This window comes from Anneissia japonica, unplaced genomic scaffold, assembly GCF_011630105.1.
Source record: "Anneissia japonica isolate Jap-2015-1 unplaced genomic scaffold, ASM1163010v1 scaffold287844_len763494_cov143, whole genome shotgun sequence".
Taxonomy (NCBI): Eukaryota; Metazoa; Echinodermata; class Crinoidea; order Comatulida; family Comatulidae; genus Anneissia; species Anneissia japonica.
In genome coordinates, this window is record NW_022739814.1 from 627968 (window position 1) to 648256 (window position 20289).

At 33.1% G+C, this 20289-nt stretch overlaps 1 protein-coding gene across 3 annotated transcripts in view; it reads left to right on the forward strand.

Moving 5' to 3' along the window:
- The window catches only part of LOC117118049 (TBC1 domain family member 1-like), a 107763-nt gene extending 94282 nt beyond the window's left edge, over positions 1-13481 (forward strand). For all 3 annotated transcript variants that reach the window (XM_033262534.1, XM_033262536.1, XM_033262535.1), the window contains 5 exons: positions 41-133; positions 1600-1759; positions 5192-5361; positions 7928-8146; positions 8739-13481. In XM_033262534.1, coding sequence (XP_033118425.1) covers positions 41-133; positions 1600-1759; positions 5192-5361; positions 7928-8146; positions 8739-9080 — 984 coding nt within the window. In that variant the 3' untranslated portion in view covers positions 9081-13481. The remainder of the gene's footprint in view (positions 1-40; positions 134-1599; positions 1760-5191; positions 5362-7927; positions 8147-8738) is intronic.
- The last annotated feature ends 6808 nt before the right edge of the window (positions 13482-20289 follow it).

Below are 20289 nucleotides of genomic sequence, written 5' to 3' on the forward strand. Positions count from 1 at the left end.
TAATTTTTGTTTATTATAATATTTTAATTATTTTTTCCAGATTGAAGAGGAGGAGGCCTTCCAGATGATGCAATATTTGATGTTTCACCTTTCTTTCAGACGACAATACAAGCCAGATATGGTTGCACTCCAGGTAAATTTGGTTAACTGTAAAGCTATGAATCTTTACGGTCCATCTAGGTACTCCTTTGGGTTTTACTATCAACATGCATTAAATTCACAGTCAGTTTCGTGATACTTATTGGGTTAATAATAGTGGCAGTGTATTGACAATTGATGGTCCATTTATATCCTTCTAGGGAACTGTAAAAACATGTAAATTTGCAGTCCATCTAGGTGTTCTTTATTGAGTTAATATTTTAATACCGTCAATTGATAGTCCATCTAGGTATATCTGCCAAGCGAACTGTAAAAAATATGTAAATTGCTGTCAGTCATATGTTGTTTTGGATTTATTGCAAAATTATGTAAATTGATCTTTCATCCAAGTATTCCATACTTTGTTTCCTTACTGTAAAACTATGTAATTTGACAGTTGGTTTAAGTTACCGTAAATGCTTGAATAAGCTTCTGCACCAAACCTAATATTTTTCACTAAGCAATGCTCTCGAATAAGCGCCGCGGCGCTTAATCAAGAATATATTATTAAACTATGTGTAATGAAACTTAGAGAAACAGGGTTTTAAATACAATCCATACAGCATTAAAATGATTAAATAACCATGAGGACACAAGTGGCCTTATAAACATTTATTTACAATGATGTAGGACCTACGATAGGCCTACTGAACTGTAGGGATATTTCGGAAATGTAACATGGGAACGGGCAGGTAAAGCGACATACCAATATTTTTTTTTTTTTAAGCGCCGTAATAAAGCCTCCAAAATTTTATAAGCGCTGCAGCACTTCGGTATTTCTTTTTAGGTTCATTGTAAAAACAAAGACTATTGATTTTCCATCTAGGTATTCTTCATTAAAGTTTATTGGAAATTATCTACATAATTTTTCCTATTAGTATGTTAATTGTTCTAAATTGAATAATTATAAAATTGTTATTATTATTATTAATGATGGTATTGCTAACAAAATAATAATAATAATAACTTCTTTATTCACGGTTATACTTGACTCAACAGAAATTACAAAGTTTATAGGCAAGGTTGTGTCCTTAGACTATTAAGCACCATTCCTAAATCTAACAAAAATACACATTAAACTTAATTAGACTTAAAACACCATAGGCCTACTTGTTAATCAGTATTAACACTATCGTAAAATGCAAAAACTATAAGTACAAAATAAATTAGAATTAAAACATTATATGTACAACCCCTAATTAATTCCTAAATATTTTAAAATTACAGTTAATCCTGCCTAAGTCGACTTTGCCTAACTCAAATAATTTCTAAGTTGATCTTATTTTGCATGCCAAATTTTTGTGTTTTCCATTAATTTACGATCTGTAAGTCAAAATATATCTAAGTTGAACAATTTTTCAATGGCATTTTGGATTCGACTTAGGCAAGTTCAACCGTACATAAAACAAATTTACTGTCTTACTGAATTCACATATGTTAATTTTTTTAATTTATTTTCAGATTCAAATGTACCAGTTGTCACGTCTTCTTCATGACCATCACCGGCGCTTACATGACCACCTGGAGGCCAACGACATTGGACCGTCCCTGTATGCTGCAGCGTGGTTCCTTACGATATTCACTTCGCAGTTTCCACTAGGATTCGTCGCAAGAGTGTTTGGTAAGTTTTGAAAGAAAAAATTGTGACTTCTACTGGTATTTAGGGCTATTAACCTCTTTCTGGATCATAACAAAATTGAGATATCACAAGACAAGAATTTTTGGAACTTTAAATAAAATCCTATAAAAACAAGCACCAGTGGGGGAAAAAAATTAAAATTTGATTGATCAAGTGCCTGAGAAATATTTTAGTTGATGTACATAGTCATTCCTGATGATGACATAATTAATGTCGAAATATTGAATCCCAACACGATGGCATGTATTTCAATACTTGGAGTATGTATTATACTTTCTTATGTACATAGTCCTCATAGATAAGTTGCATATTATAGTTTTGTTGTACATTGCACTAAAATATCTACTTAATATGTCAAATGGCTAATTAATTTACTATTTTCTCATTAGCGAAGTCCTGCATAATTTATTTGATAGGAATGCAAAACCAGGAAATTGTAAAAAAAAAAAGATTTTATAGTCAGTATGGTATCATAAGGTGAGTGAAGACACAGTGTACAACATTGTAATCATTATATGATGCTTACAGCAATTTAATATTTTGAGTAAGGACATAGGACATCAATACTAATAGGTGTAACATAAGACACTCTAAGATGTAGGTATGTGGCATATTATACCAGATTTAGATCTAGCAGTAATATGCATAATAGAATGTAACATACTGGGACACTATATGATGTATCATAGGACATTATGTGATGATTGTGAATTAGCATAGGGCATTATATGATATGTCATAGGAAACTGATGTAGCATAGGAAACTGTCTGATGTAGCATAGGAAATTGTTTGATGTAGCATAGGAGACTGTTTGATATGTAGCATAGGAAACTGTTTGATGTAGCATAGGAAATTGTTTGATGTAGCATAGGAGACTGATGTAGTATAGGAATCTGATGTAGCATAGGAAACTGTTTGATGTAGCATAGGAAATTGTTTGATGTAGCATAGGAGACTGTTTGATATGTAGCATAGGAAACTGTTTGATGTAGCATAGGAAATTGTTTGATGTAGCATAGGAGACTGATGTAGTATAGGAATCTGTTTGATGTAGCATGGGACACTGTTTGATGCAGCACAGGACACTGTTTGATGGAATATAGAAAATTAGAAGATGTAGCAAAGACATTATATGATGTAGCATAGAATATTGTTATTATCAATATATTTGGCAATAGGTTGTGTTCTGTTACTTCATCTGACAACAAATAAATAAATCATGTTATGTCTCAACTTACAGGTCATAAATTTATAAAAATCCTCCAGTAGAAGTTGATATTTATTCCAGTTATTTATACACTATGAAAATCATTCCTTTGTTTAAACCAACTAGGTAGGGGTCCTGGAATGTGTCTGGACCTCCTGGAAAATTTGCATGGTTTTGTTTTTTTGCCAGTTTTTGTTTTCATGTTAAGTTAGGTGGTTGTGTATAGGTCTTGTCCTTATTCGTGTCTACTAGTGTTGGTACGGAGTATTTTAAACCAGTTCCTGCTAGGTTAAAATTTTCTATTATGTTTTGCCTTTCCAGAATATAATAATGTTTACCTGGAAAAAAAAAATCAAAGGACTATTGGCTATATTATTATCTTATCATAATACATCTTCCTGTATAAGAAAAGTCAACATTGTTCATTTTTTATGTCCTTGAATTTAAGTACCATCCTTTGGAAGTATGGTACATTTAATTTTTAATGCAAATATTATTTACTACAATTCAGGAATATACTTCCCTCTGTTTGTTTGCTAAGCACTGGTTGGTCCATTCTTATTTTCTGAGTCATTTAACCACAAAGTATTGTAGTTTGAGACAAAACCAGGTGTGTGTATAAAGGGCTATCTGAGTCATTGCGTATAACTATTATGGTCACTGCATGGTCCAGTAGACTGGTAACTGTGTATATAAGATCTGGCCTGGTGTTTATAAAGCATTTTGACTGAGTGTGGCCAGTGTTGTCTGCTGTAGTTGGGTCCTGTGGAGAGTCGTCTGGTAATGCGATCAGGATTTTACTATTTTCAATTTTTTGAGGTATTATTTTTTGTATTATTTTTTCCAGATATATAGACTCTACTTATGTTTCGTCATGCACCTAAAAAATGAAAAGTTTAATTTTAGAAAAGCCATAAACCTGTCTATTTATGTAGTTAATATACTTGGATCTGAAAAGTGTTTACAATAAAATGCAAATTGTATTCATATTACTAGCGCCTAGGACAATATCACCATAAGATAGCATTACATGAGTAATAGCATTAAATAGATGTAAAGAAGCATTAAAGTGCAGAGAACTATGTTAAGTGTTGTTTTACATCGAAATCATAATTTTTGGCGAGTGGCAGATTTGCTTATCAAGGTAAAAAAAATGTCTCGCCTTAGTACATAATACAAAACTTTCAAGAGATGTTGCATGTAAGAAAACTAGATTCAAGGTACTATATTTCACCGTCTATTAAAGCAGTAAATTAATCATCAAATTTGATCATATCCATGTACTGTGCAGTACTAGTACTGCATATTGTCTTATGCAAAGTATAACACACCCTGGGATTTGATCTTGGTGCATTATGCATGCAGATAACCAAATCTATGTTAAGCTTATAAGTCAAATTTAATCTGTGTACAATCCAAATCCTAATTGTAACAAATCTCAATTATCATGGATAGATTCATATTAACTGATTGTGATTTTCTAACAATATTTGGTTATGGTTTAATTGAAAACATTTGTCACAGCTGGAAGCATAGCATACAATCAGCCACCAGGGTTGTGTAATATCTTGTATTCGACTGTAAACAAACCAGTGTTTTCCCAATTTAAAATGTTTTACTGGTAAATTTGTCCATATAAAGCCAGCTTAGCACGCACACATGAGGTATTGCCTCTTACGTAAAGTTCAATGGCTTTAAAAAACAATACATTAATCATAGCTTAGGCCTGAACTGGAATGATGTTCATATATGAAAAAAGGCCAGCCTAGGATACCTAGGCCTAATAAGTGCTTTTTTTATTCTACCAACACACAATTTTTACTGGTTGGTTGGTCAGTTATTTTGACTGGTAAAATTGACAGTAAAACGGCTTCGGGAGAACAATGCAAACACAGTAATGCATAGTATAGTAAAATGTAAAAACGTTTATTTTTAGAGTAAAATTTTGTTTGCAGTAAGGTACATCATGGACGTTGGTTAAAACAGTAAGATTACTACTCAAATTTTTTTTTTTGTTACATTTTAACTGACATTTCAGGAAGTCTTTGAAATAGTCAAGATGTATTATAAAATTTAATTACACCCTGTGGTTTTACTTGGTTAAAGGCTGCATCTAAAATCAAACCTGATTACATAGTAAATCTAGTTATTATTATTTTAAAATTCAACATTTTGATTTAATTTTATTTTGTATTTTGTCTTCCAGATTTGATCTTCCTCCAAGGTTTTGATGTAATCTTCAAAGTAGCATTGATTATTCTGGGAAGTCACGAGGAGTTGATCCTCCAGTGTGACGGCTTTGAGGCGATCATCGAATTCCTCAAGGATACCCTTCCATCTCTCGGCATTGTGCAAATGGAAAAAGTCATCAACAAGGTGGGATATACCACTATTTTATTATCGTAGCCAATCAAAAATGGCAAGTAAAGGATAAATGAATTATGACCTTAGGCTGACGTTAAAACAGATACTCAAAATGGTTTGTTAACAAGTAAAATGTTTATGACTACTTAAAATGTGCTCTCTATTATAGTACAGCAACTTTCAGCATGATATAAAAATCAATTTAAAAAAAAAAAAATTTAAAGAAACTCGCAACCCACTAATTATTTGGTGACACAATTTTGGGTTGCAACCCATAGTTTAAAAACTGCTGCCTTAGTGACTATAACAACATTTTCTCTCCTACCCCCAACCCCTGCTGCATTCTGTACACTTGGTGGCCATTGATGCTCTACTGCTTGATTTCATAACATGCTTTAGGCTACGGTCACACTAGAACCTCAAGCCTGGGATGACTCAGTACGGTTGAGTTCTCATGCCTGGCTTGAAAATGTCCAGTGTCCACACTTGCCTGGGTTGACCTCATTTGACCTAATTCAGATAGTAGAAATCTTCGAGCAAGAACATCGTACTGTGATTGTGGTTGGTCATATTATGAAACCCAAGTCAACCCAGGGGCGACCTGGATGTATCCTTTCCTGGGTTGAGAGCAGTTTCAACCCCAGCCAACCCAGGCTGGTTCAGACTACAAATTTCTCAACCCATTCTTCCGGCTGTAATGTGACTGTTGCCATATATTTTAAGACCTGGAGGTAAGGCCAAGTAAAAAACATTATTGTGTTGGCCACGCCCGACTGACCCAAAATGGTCGAAATTGAATGGTCGGCATTTTATTTATTTATTTTTTTGACTACAACGAAAAATATTTTTTTAATGAAAAAAGGCTGGAATAGGCTTATCTTGCAACGGTAGTCAATACGACAGTGTTACGCGATCGTTTTGCTCTTCAATATAGATTTTTAGATTGTTGTATTTTTGTGTATTTTCTACTTTTTAGGCATAAACCGTTACCGCCACACCCATTTTTTGGATTTTCCAAAATGTGGCCAACTCAAGAATTTGTTTTTATGGCCTAATAGATATACCTGCAAATTAGATTAAAATTGATGACGCATATGAAATATCTGTATTAAAACACCTCCACGTACATGATAAATAACTAAAATATGTGAACCTATTCAAATAGTCTATCATTATTGTTATTGATCTCATTGTAATTTGTATTAGCTCCTCCACAGACAAAATGTAACCATCCATAACCAAAATATATAATCATTGATGGTTTATATACAACAATCATTAGGTTTATAAGAAATTATATTAAAGTCAGATAAAGTGAGATACAGATTTGTGAATATTAAAAAACTACCTTTCTGTTATGGTTGCGAAAATAATAACCCAGTGTTAAGGTGAGAAATAAATGGCTAGTAAAGGCAATACGATTGTTCAAAATTGTGTTTAGTTACTTATCCTAGCGTTCTCCAAGGATTGTATGCTTTGAAACTTAAGTGATTCTTCATAAACCTTAGCCCTAACATCGCAGCATAGTTTGCAGGTCAAAGACCATCATGTATAACTAACCATGCTGTAGATGGCCGTGGGGCCTAGGCCTAACATTCGTCGAAAAATCTCAATGTTTGCGGCCAGTATCCTTTACAGCATTAGCAAATCATTAAAGCAAAATTCTTAAGTTTAATTTCCAATAAATTGGTATAGTTTACCAGGAATTATGATGTTCTTTACAGCAATAAACAAGGGACGGCTGCAACAGCAATCTATGTAAAAACCCACTGTATCAGTCGATTGTTAATATCCAACGCCCAGGTTAGGTCATGTGACGCCCATCGTGGAATCCCTCTATACCTATCAGGAGACAGGATTTTTCCTGTCAATCAAAACATTCTCAATTTTCTAATCTTTAAAACAAGGTTTATATACAGCATTTTGTGTATAGATTTATCTTGTGAACAGGATTGTAAGTTAGTAATTATTGTATTAATGGTAAACCTTAACCCATTTGCCTAAGTAATGAATGAAAACAAAATGGAGTGAGTGATTGCTTGGCTGGTTAAGATATCCCTTTTCAATCCTTGGATTTAAAGTAAAGCGATTGTTCTAAAAAGAAGAGGCAACTTCACTCCATAAGAAATAATTATAAATCAATTAAATATTAAAAAATAATGTTTATTAAATAATGTAAATGTGCAGATGCAAGTGTAAATATGCAGATGCAAGTGTAAATATAACCTGATATTATACTGAACTTGTAGTAAACCATTCTAGTTTTAACTGCACATGTGTGTCAAAGGTCATACATATGTAATTCACATACATCAACAACACTGTTAAGCCTAGTAATAGCATTCTATATAAATGCAGACAATAGTCTTAACCATTTGATTTTTGTTTATATGCATGACCTTTGACATAGGCATGTTCACAGTTGAGAGGGGATTAATCATACCATATTTTAAAAGAAACTCAATTCCCTGAAATCCTTTATACCAGGAGCAATATACAAGACCTACTGTAGTGAGCCTGAGTGTTTTAATTGTTACTACAATAGTATATTATTTTATTATACTTTAATCTCCCACAGACTTTCGAATTAGATATATCAAAGGAGTTACACGCTTACGAAGTGGAGTACCACGTAATTCAGGAGGAGATGGTGAACACACCGCAATCCGGCGATCAGTTGGCTTCATTAGAGGCAGCTAATCTTAAACTGAAAAGACAGAACATGGAGTTGATTGAGCAACTGCAGTCTGCGAGAAATGCTCGACACAGCCAGGAGGCCACTGTCCAACATTTACAGGTAAGCATTGTATCATCACCTTAATAATTGTTATCATAATTATCATGTTTGTCTTTGTTTTAGTTAATCATCATTTCAGTAACATTTAATATTTGGCCTGTAAATTTGTCAATGTATTTTTATCTGTCGATGATATTTAAAGCTCTGCAGTGGCGGCTCTAGGATATATTTTCCGGGAGTGCTAAGCTGTCCAACGGGGGTTGGGGTTTGCTGAGTGAAATGTGAAATAAGGACAACTTTGGTGCGAATCGCCATCCTCGGGCCTTCTGACTTTAGGTGGGGGGGAGGGTTTGGGAGGAGGGGTGAGATTTAATCAAAAATAGGAAATACTGTAGCACTCGCAGACTTGAAAAATACTTTTAAATGTAAAGTTGTTGAAATACAATTTGTTACATACTCCTAAACTCAACACAATAAACGTGCATTTCATTAGGCCTATTTCTTCTTTTTTTTTGGTCTAGCTGTCACATGTTTTTTGTCAAATTATTTTGGTAATATGCCTTATAAATTGGATCATTTTATAGTAAATGCAAAAGCTTTGGTGCACTTCTCAAGAAAATGTTAAAACAATATTTATCTTTGTTCTATATAGGCTTCAGAAACAAAGCTCCGGTCTGAGAAGAGAACACTGGAGTTGGAAAGAGAGGCTTTGCTTAGCACAATCCAGAAACTTCAGAGTTTAATCCCAGAACATTTGCTGCAGGATTCCGGCATCAACTTCACATTCCCGACGAAGAGTACGACAAATAAAATGGCAAGCAAAAGCAAGGATAAGACAATAAATTCAATTGATGAACTTGAAATGAATATCACTCCGATTAAGAGGACGGTTCCTCGTCCAAGGATGTCCAGTAGTGGCAGCTCTGGAAGTGAACTCAGCTCCAGTACATACAGTGAAGACTCTTTAGCAGTGAATGGATCCCAGGAACATTGAGAACTCGCACAGAGATTATGGCAGTATTCCAACTTGAATAGATATTTTAGTATTACTTTTTCTCTTGCCACAAAATGTTGAGGTGATTCCATGCTACATGATGGTGCCACATTACATGGTGTGGCCATGCTACAAAGTGGTGCAATGCAACTACAGAATGAGTAGTAGTATGATTAATCATGCCAGATAGGATCCTACACATTAGTACTTTGAGCATCCTAATCCTTATGCAATCAACCCTTTGCTAGTGATTCAATGTCAGATGGTGGCATGCTACATAGGAGCTGTCAAATCAACCACTGAAAGTGATGCAACTTGCTAGATAGCACAAAGCCTAATTGTCATATGACAACAATTTATTATAAATTAATTATTCATTTTGTGGGCAGATCTGAATTTCTCAATGCTATATATGAAAAAAGGTATTTAACAATTTGAACCAATACTAGGGTCATTGTAATACATTGCATTGGTGAAGGTAATTACCCAATGTGGCAGGCTGGTAGTGTGGTACATAGCAGTCTGGTTAGCCATGCTACCATCGGTGGTGACCATGCTACAAATTAGTTGTGTAACAATCCCAGGTATGGTCATGTTACAAATAAGTCACTGTAACCATCCTATGTTGGGGATCATACTACAATTTTTTCTGTGTAACTATTCCAGGTGATGGCCATGCTACAAATTAGTATGTGTAACCATCCCAGGTGGTGACCATGCTACGGCATAGTCAGTGAAGACCTAAAATGTCCCCCTGGGTTAGTTACAAAGTAGCGTGTTAACTATCATTTGTCTTGCTACAAAATGGTAGTCTCTGTTACTATCCAATGTGGCAAAGAAATTGTTGTTAGTATCACAATTTGATATAAATACAAGTGTGCTTTAAATGCAAGTTAAGTAATAAGAATTTAATTCTGATAAAAGGGATCATGAACTATAATACATTCTCAATATAAAAAGTGGACCAAAGTAGATTGGAAAAATATTCTTAAAATGTAATATTAAAAAATGACAGCTGAGTAATAAATGAATAAAAACAGGATAAGTTAAAAATGTAGCTTCCAGTTTAGATTAATGCCTTGAGTAGTGAGTGATTGCAAGTGCTGAGGCACCTCCATATTTCAAGAAGCCAGTTTGTAAAAATGAAAATGTACAGTATATATGTGAGATATGAACGTACGCACACAAATCATAATACTGTATACACAAAGAAACACCGCGGCCGTTCTAAGGCAAAACAACGTACAGTATCTGCACAAAAATATAGTAGCAGTTACGTTTTGCCATGAGACAGCCAACTGTATGAACTAGATGTGTTGAATCACTCTATGTTATCTGTAGGGGTCCCAATTACGAATGATTTGTGGGTAGAGGGTTATTTTCCGGGAGATCCTTGCTTGCTTGTGAAAGTCCAATTTTCCAGAAGACTACAGTGACTTGTAGGAGACTTGGATCCCTGCATCTGAGATACAATATATGGATTTTATGTAAGTGGATAAATACATTGTATAAAGGTCAGTATACATGGATACAGTATATGGATTTTAAATACAGTATATTTATTCATTCATTCATTCAGTACTTTATTTCAGAACAAATTCCCATAAAACAAAAAAATAAACACAGTATATACAGTACACTGAACGAAAGTATGCAGTGTACACTGTATTTATAGATATAGTATATGGATTGTATATGCAGTATAGAAAAAATATTGTACTGCTCTATATACATTATACAGTACACAGTATTTAAAGGTACAGTATATGGATTCAACATGCAGATTGTGGATACACAGTATTTAATACTCATTCTGTGGATCTAATGAATTCATCAATACAGTGCGGATTGAATATACAGTATATGGATTTAATATACAGTATATATATTTAATATACAGTATATATATTTAATATACAGTATATGGATTTAATATACACTATATGGATTTACAGTAATATACAGTATATGGATTTAATATACGGTATATGGATTCTATATACAGTTTATGCAAGATACAGTATTGAAGATACAGTATCCAGATAAATTTTGTAAGTGGCAAATTTGTTGAAAAAAAAAGAAATAATGGAATAATTAAAGATTTGAAAATATGTATTTTGGCTGACATAGGATGATTAGAGGATGGAAGCTGAAAGCAAATATTTTAGGTAAATTATACAATTTCAGTAAATTATATTAGATATAAGAATGAAAGCTATAATAATAAAGGTTAACAATCTAAAATTTATAAACAAAAAAAGGAGACATTTTTATTTTTTAGAATAAGCGTAATGTTCTGAACGTCTACTGAAAATCCAATGTGTGAGTGAAAATATATATGCGACATTTTCCTTGATATGCATGCTGTATGCATTTACGTGTATAGTATACCTTTATGTATGTGCTATGAGAAGAATGCAATGTATATTTTAACCACTGTTATTAGTATGTAGAAGAAGATATGACCTTTCTGCTTAGAACCAATGTATAGCAAGGTAAAATGAACATAATGTTGATTTATTAATTTATTTGATTAGATTTCAGGTGCTAAATCTAATAGAAAGCAATACTACAATGTAATATCTTAATTTGAGCAAAACAGTTTATCTTGTGAAGGTAACATTTTCTGTACTAGAGAAATTCATGTTTATATACCTGTAATGTGTATAAGCATAGTAATATTTTGAGGTGAAGTATATGGATTTCATATACAGTACAATATAATTATTCTGTCAGGTGATGCAGTACTATATGCATGAAAGATATAGTGCAGTATATGGATTCAGTATACATTTTATGAATTCTATATATGGTATATGGATGTAAGATACAGTGTATGGAATCAATGAACTGTACAATATATGAATTTAAGATTAAATTTATTCATGACAGTAGTGATTGAAGATGGACTATCATGATTCAGAATACAGTACCAAATAGTATAAAGATACAGTATGTAAATTCAAGATATAGTATATGAATTCAAGATACAGTAAAAATATGTCATTTAAAGATACAGTATATTGTCTCATGATACAGTATATGGATTCAACATACATTATATGGATTTAAGATACAGTCAAGATACAATATTTATGGATTTAAAGTGTAAAAGTAACATTTCAAGTTATGAATCCATGGTGATGACATTTTTTAGGATGTCTGTTAACTGTAACCCAAGTAAAGCAGAAATTACCCTGACAGTTACAATCAGCAGCTAAATTTAAATTATTTTTAGAGTAAAAAATAATTCATGTTCTTGATTGTGATTGGTTCCCAAGATTTCATAGAACACCATTGTTTAGTACTGTATGATCAGGTATTAGAATTTGATGAATTATCTACATATTATTTCAACTTAATTTATATCAATACCATTCCATATAGAACAAACATCTATTATGTTTAATTTGATTTCCTTGAAGGAAACCACTTTTCAATCATGCTCAAAATATCCAGATATTTGTACAAAGTATTAGCAATGTTCAATTGTGTTAATAAAATACTGTATACAGCATTGTAATTGTACGGAGGACATTATTTGCCAGTTTTATGTAGACAGGTTTATTTAGGTTATCGTACAATAGATGTATTAACTAACGTCAATGTTACTTAAATTCATCATTGTTTCAAGACAAATACTGTATCACGTTTAGAAAATACAAAAAAATGGTAAATATGAATTGTTCAGTTAATACAATATGTTTGAGAAGGGGGTATGTGAGTGAGGGGTAAAGACTGTGTGAGGAAAATGACTGTATGAGGAAAGGGAGAGACTGTGACAGCAGTAAAGAATGAGAGGGGTAAAGGCTGTGTATAGGAAGGGTATGCTGTATTCAGAAACAGTGTTTAAGGAGGCGAAAGAAAGATCTTGAGAGAAGCAACCAAATTTACAAATACTGTAATTTACCAATACCGAATTTACCAATAATTGTCTACCAATAAATACATAGTTTACTCTAAAACAGATTTTGAAAGAATGCACAAAGTTTCCACAGTTACTAGAATAGTATATTGCTGTATTACACTACAGTGGCTGTTTTTCATCTATACTGGTTCTATACTCCTCCTATTATGCACCACTTAGCTTTGCTTTTCAATTATTTACACAAATATACTGCACTTTATTTTTAATTACATTCAGTTTAAAGCCATATGTTGTTTTATATATAACTACCCTGAAAAACCCCTCCTATGCACTTGTAACTCTTTCATAGACTATTTGTTGATCTTGTGTTTAAAGTGTCAGCCTGTAATAATTTAGGGCTCAAATCTTGTGATTTAACATTTTATTGCAATACATTAAAGTGTGTTGTACTATTTTTCCAGTAAAAACAGAGTGCAGTACTCTAGAGATGGATATTACATATGTGTTGATTAAAGGTCAAAATGTGATAGCAATATTTTGTATTCTATTTGATTGGTATATTTGCTTTTTCCTCATACAAGGTCAGATCTGCGGTGTCTAGCATAGCTGTAACTAGCTTTATATTTCGAGACTTTTTTTATTCCTTATTTCGCGACACTTATATTTTTAAAGATCGGGGGAAAAAATGTAATAATTTTTTTTTTTCTTATTTGTTTCGCCAAAAACATTTTACCCTATTAGCCAGACCAGGTTTTGTATGCACTTTGAGGTCCATAGAATTTTACTTCAGAAATTGGTTTGGGGTGGTCCAAGAATCATTTTTGACTTGGTAACACATTTTCAAAATGTGGCGAAAGGTCAGGGTCAAATGTCATATCTGTAGGGTCGTCATATCTCCGCAACCACTTTTGGTAGAGAGTTAATTTGGGTGCCTATTTGTTCAGAACATTCATGTTTCTATTTGCTCTAATAAAACATTTTGCTAAAAAATGACCGGAAAGCTGTTTTTGACCTTTGACATGTTTCAAATGTCATAGTTATTGAGTCCTTATTATCTCCACAACCACGTGTGGTAGAGAGTTAATTTGTTCGGAATACTCAGTTTCTATTCGCTCTAATAGAACATTTTACTAAAATACGACCTGAAAAGCCGTTTCTGACCTTCGACATGTGTGAAGGTCATAGCCACAGAATCCTCATATCTCCACAACCACTGGTGGTAGAGAGTTAATTTTTGAACCAATTTGTTCGGAACATTCGTGTTTCTATTTTTTAATAATAGAAAAGTTTGCTTTAAAAAAATGACCGGAAATGCTGTTCTGACCTTTGACATGTTTTAATGCACATGCATATCCCTACACAAACTGGCTGTAGAGACTTGATAGTGATGTCAAATTATTCATTTACACATGTTTTTGTTTATTGGATTCGACCATTTTTTAAAACAAATTACGTCGATATTGATCATTGACCCATGTCACAAGGTTTAATTTTGTCTAATTTTGGCAGCTAGTAGACAATTTTATTTACAAGAAATATAATAAATCAAATCTAGTCGGTCTAATTGAATGTGTGATACAAAAGCGACATGAAGTGCACCTCCGACTTCAGTGGATTTTTATCTCTGTAACTACTATACTGCTAATATAAATAGGCATTTCATATCTGTAACTACTAGATGTAGACACTAATCAATGTGACACCAAAGACAATATATATATATATATATATATATATATATAATATATAATATATATATACTGTCTCTTATAAAAATGTAAATATATGTATGTACATATACATATATATACATGTACATATATACAACATAGTGAGGTTCCACGTTTGTTTCAGTACGATAACAAAAGAATATAGGAAACGAATACCATGTATTATATAGACTTCAGCAACACTTTATTGGAGAAAACCAATATTTCGACCTATCCTCAGGTCTTTATCAAGGTACATGAAAAAAACTAGCAAAAAGTGGACACACATAACCACTGTAGTGGGAGGAGTTAAAGAATAACAATGCGGATTATAATGAGAGAAATTAAAATCGGGTAGGCCTATACATTGATAGTAATAAACAGTTTGCAATGAGAACGGAGATTAATAGTCGTTCCCACATTATGCCGACATTATAATAAACAGACTAATAGTATATTAACCAAAATTCCAAATAAAAACAGGAAATAGAGAAACATAGCATAACGTTTAGGCCACAATGGACGCAAGTAAAATATGTAAAATAATAAATATATAATGTCAAGAGCGAGGTAAATAAATAAAATAGTCAAAATGAGTCAATGTAATGAAAAAGTAAAATAAAAATGAGTGTAGCATAGCTACATTAAGAAGGTAGGAAATAAGTAAACAACAGGTTATAATAAAACCTGTTGATATAAAAATACATATATGCATTGAAAAATGTACCAATTGCTTGAAATTAATATAAGCAAGAAATATACATATTATATTTTTGGAGATTTCAAATACGAATCAGGTGCATTGCTAGCTGCCCTAACGTAATCAGGAAGGCATCCCGATTCTTCTTTGAACCAGGTTCAACTTTCCCGACAACTGTCGGCGACTGTCGCCGATATAGGGTGAGCGATTCTATGGAAACCAAGCTTTACCTGCCGGGAGAAAGCGGATTTATGTTTCGGCTGAATCCACTGTCGTGGTGCTGGTATTGCTCGACGAATGTTCCAAACTAGAAGCTATCCCAAACCCTCAAAAATGGAGAAAAAAGACAGAAGAAAAAAGTCCAAAAACATGGGAGCATGACGTTACCGTTGGCCTACTCCAAATCAAGCTGATTCTCGATTTAAATTTCATCAGTATCTCGTCTCAAGCATTTCTAAACAAAATCTTTCTCTATATCCGCCCCTGGTTACATTCTATAAGGTACCCATTCCAACAATTAATAGTAGGCTCAATTAACACTATGAAAATTCAGAGACGGACAAAATTTTACTTTCCTCATAGTAATTGTAGGGCTACGACTTCTGGATTACCGTTTCTTCAGGTTGTCTAATAGGTTGCCAAATACTAATATAGCAAAGTTTGCGTAATCAAACCTACTGAATTTACCATTGTAGAGACAAATTGCACTTGAGAGAAAAGAGTGTTTAGGTCGGTTTGTTTTTAGCTGCCTTATTCTTCCTGATTTGTTTATACAGTATGTATTTCAAATATGTAGGGGATGTGTTTCATTACAAATTATTTCTTGCAGTTTAGATAAAAAGGCTTCCTCAACAATTTCTTTTATGGGATTGACATTTTTGTTGATAGTTTTACTTGCGGCCTTGGTTACTTTTGATAATATATCTTGATTTTTTTCTTGAGAGCTCAGAGAACCAGGCTATACAGTAGAAGCAAATAACAGGTTGTATCATGCTCTTATACAATAAAGATAATGTTTCTTGTCCAACTTTAAATTTGCTTAACTGCCTAAAAAAATATAAGCGTTGTCTGCATTGAATGTACAAGTTAAGTGTGTGAGTGTCCCACTTCAACTTATTATCGACTGTCATTTCAAGATATTTGTATTAATTTGTCATTTCAATATCCTTATTTTCCATTTGAATTGATACCACATAACTCTACCATTTTCTAAAACCAAACACCATCTCTTTAGTGTTTTAACATTTATTAGCAAATAATTGTCCTTACACCAACTTAAAATCCTACTGACTTCATTTCTATTTTCTGTTTCAAACCATTTGTGATATATCCAGTTACACACGTCATCTGCAAATTTTACAATGCTACATGTAGGTTCCATACATCTTAATATCACTTGTGTATAAAGAAAACAACGAAGGCGATAAAACGCACTCTTGTGGTGCGTCTGTATTAGATGTTATGTAGTTGGAGGCAACGTCTCCAAACTTAACTCTTTGTATTCTATAACTCATAAAGTTACTAATCCACAGTGATATACGAGGATCTAGATGCATATTTCTGAGCTTTCATACTAAAACATGTGTTTGTATTGTATTAAACACGGAACTGAAATCCAAAAATAATGATCTAACATGGCAATTGGCTTTATCAAGGTGTTCATAAACTCTAAGCAGAAATGTGATTATTGCATCGTTTTTTTGCACTATATGCAAACTGATATGGATCACAGATTTTTTTGTTTGTTCAACTATCATACCTTTAATTATATTTTCAAAACTCTTTATAAAAATGGATGTTAATGCAATTGGTCTGAAGTCGTCTAATGAATTTGGTTTAGATATCTTACTTAATGGATTTATTTTTGCAGATTTCCACAGTTTTGGAATACTGTAGGTACCTAATGACCAATCAAACATGAAAGAGAAAATGTGTGATAGTTCTTTATGACATGACTTTGAAACCTTTCCAGAGATCATATCTGGGCAAAACGCTTTGTTTGGTTTAACATATTTAAATACCCTTTCGACGTCTCATACACTTATTTTTAACATGTTATTTTCATTTTCATCTAGGCCTACCTTATTTATTAAAGACATATTTAGAGTATTTAATTCATTTTCGTAGTCAACTCTGTCGAAACGATTAAGTGTGTCACTAAATTCGCAGAGTGGATTTATGATGAGGTAAAAAAGAAACGATTAAATTTTGGGCTCATGAGGTCAAAGGTCACAAAGTACATTAAATAAGCTTAATCTCGAAGATAACTTGAGGACGATGGACGCATTTTCATCAAGTTCGCAGGGTGGGTTTTTGATGAGGTAAGAAAGAAACCATTAAATTTTGGAGTCATGAGGTCAAAGGTCACAGCGGTCAACAGTGCATTAAATAAGCTTAATCTCCCGATAATTCCACAACGGATGATCGGATTTTCACAAAATTCGCAGGGTATGTTTATAACGAGGTAAGAGAGAATTTATAACATTTTGAGGTCATGAGTTCAAAGGTCACAGGGTCACAGAGGGCACTAAATCAATGTTAATTACATTTATTCAGAAAAAATCCACAACAAATTACAAATTGCAAATTATTTACATAGGCATCAACAGAAGCGGTGGCTTGTCCCGATAATTCCACAATGGATGATGGGATTTTCTCCAAATTCGTAGGATGTGTTAATAAGGACTTCAGAAGGAAATTATTGAATGTTGGGGTCATGTGGTAAAAAGTCAAAGGTCATTTGGAGTCAACGACATAAAATAAGCTTAATCTGCTAGTAACTTGAGAACGAATAATCGGATTTTCACCAAATTTGCAGGCTGTGCTCATATAATGACTTCAGAAGGTAATGATTAAATGTTTGGGCCATGAGGTCAAAGGTCATTTGTGGTCATGAAAGACACATAAGCTTAACCTCCACAACTTTAAAACACATGATTGCATTTTCACCAAATTTGCAGAGTGTGTTTGATTGTGTAAGTCTATAAGCCTATAATGCACCAAACTATTTTAAGTGTTCAAAGCATCAGCCACAATAAAAAGAGAAACAAAAACAAAAGCCATACTTTGACCTTGGCTGCTTTAAAAGCCTCATCAGTATGTGTGTGTTGAACATACTGCCAATCAAATGGCAATATTTCTCTTATGGCTGCTTGGCGAAGGTCCTCTTTCTCCGAGTGCTTCTTGTTATTAATGCAAATTTATGCAAACTTCGTTAAAAACACACAAAAAAAAATGCTACTTGTTTTATCCGATAGAGTCTGACTGAAGCTTCCAAACATCTATTTTACGCAGAATTCTCTTAATTCATTAATTATGCAAATTCATGCAGATTTATTCAAAATCATTTTTTAAAAATCTTGACTTAATTGAATTTTAACTCCGCTACTGAAATGTTTATACAATTTTAACATTCTTATAATACTAAGAACTCACTCTCCGTTTTGTTGTTTACATTATTAGATAAATGTTTGTTTGTTGTATTTTTATGTTTGAATGTTTGTATGATCTATGTAACTGCAGGGCGCCTTTGTAAAGCAGTTTGTATAACTGAACAGGCCAACCCTGCAGTCTAAATTAAAGAAAACCAAATAAATAAATAAATAAATAAAGAAAATAAATAAATAAATAACAAATGATTATATAGAAACTGTGAATTTTGTTACATTGAATTAATTCTAACATGCAGAAATAAAACTGAACATTTTAAGCTAATGTGGAGGGGGCACAAGACTAAAGCGGCGCTTAATTTGATCACTGAGGACACTCAGCGATCATTATGCAATGTGCTAAATGTAACAAAAGGGCACAGTTTGGTTGCGACCTACCCAATATTATAATTATTATTATTATTATTATTATTATTATTATTATTATTATTATTATTATTATTATTATTATTATTATTATTGTTAATATTATTGTCTAAATATAACATCTCTGAGCGCTTCCCAATCCATGCGCAGAACCTGCACTGAGCATGAAAGTTATGTCATTTGTCAAAGTCAGTCCATGGTCTTAAAAAAAGCCGAAAGTCGCTGAGGCCTATCCAATCTGGTGTTGCATTTCTGTAATTAAATTTTACATTTTCAACACTTTAACAAGAGTTGAGTTTGACATCCACACACATAGTTGGACACAACAATCACAAGAACACGCAAATGGGTCCTTACAAACATTGACACACGAAACACATTTCACTCACACACACGCGCGCGCGCACTGACACCCACACAATACAATAACAAGAAGCATATTTTGCCCATTCCCTAATATTTACTCATTTGTGCACTCGTGTGTTTGTTTGTGTGTGTGTGTTTATACGAGCGTGCGTTAAGCCTTGGTCACACAGCTAGATATTCTATGTCTTTATGATGAAACAATCGATTTCATCGCGCTGTGGATTTACAAAGTCTAGCTTACCCAGTGTTTATTGGGTGAGCTAGATTGACAGGTCAGGGAAACCACTGAACAAAACTACCGATAACTGATCGTACGTCACCGCAACTAATCGTAAATTCCCGTGTGACCAAGGCTTTAGGTACATTGCGATTCTTTCCTTTAAGTTTTGGCGACTTTTTGCTTTGGTTTCATGATTTGGTTCAAACACGCTGATGCTCACTGAATTACAGTGCAACAGCTTTACCACTTTGCGTGTACACCATCATGCAGGACGAAAATAAATCATGTGTCAAGTAGTTTGCAAGCTGTAGAAAATGTGAACCATACAACAATTATATTTTCATATTATGTAACCATTCCGTTTCCAAGAATTATTCGCAGTTATTCAAATTAATCTCAAATAATCGCATATATTTCTATTTGTTTGATAATTCCAATTATTTGAGCACACAATAACTTATAATCGTTCAATCAAATTACTTATCGACTATAAATCTGAGGTGGTTTTTTTTTTTTGGGGGGGGGGGGTCA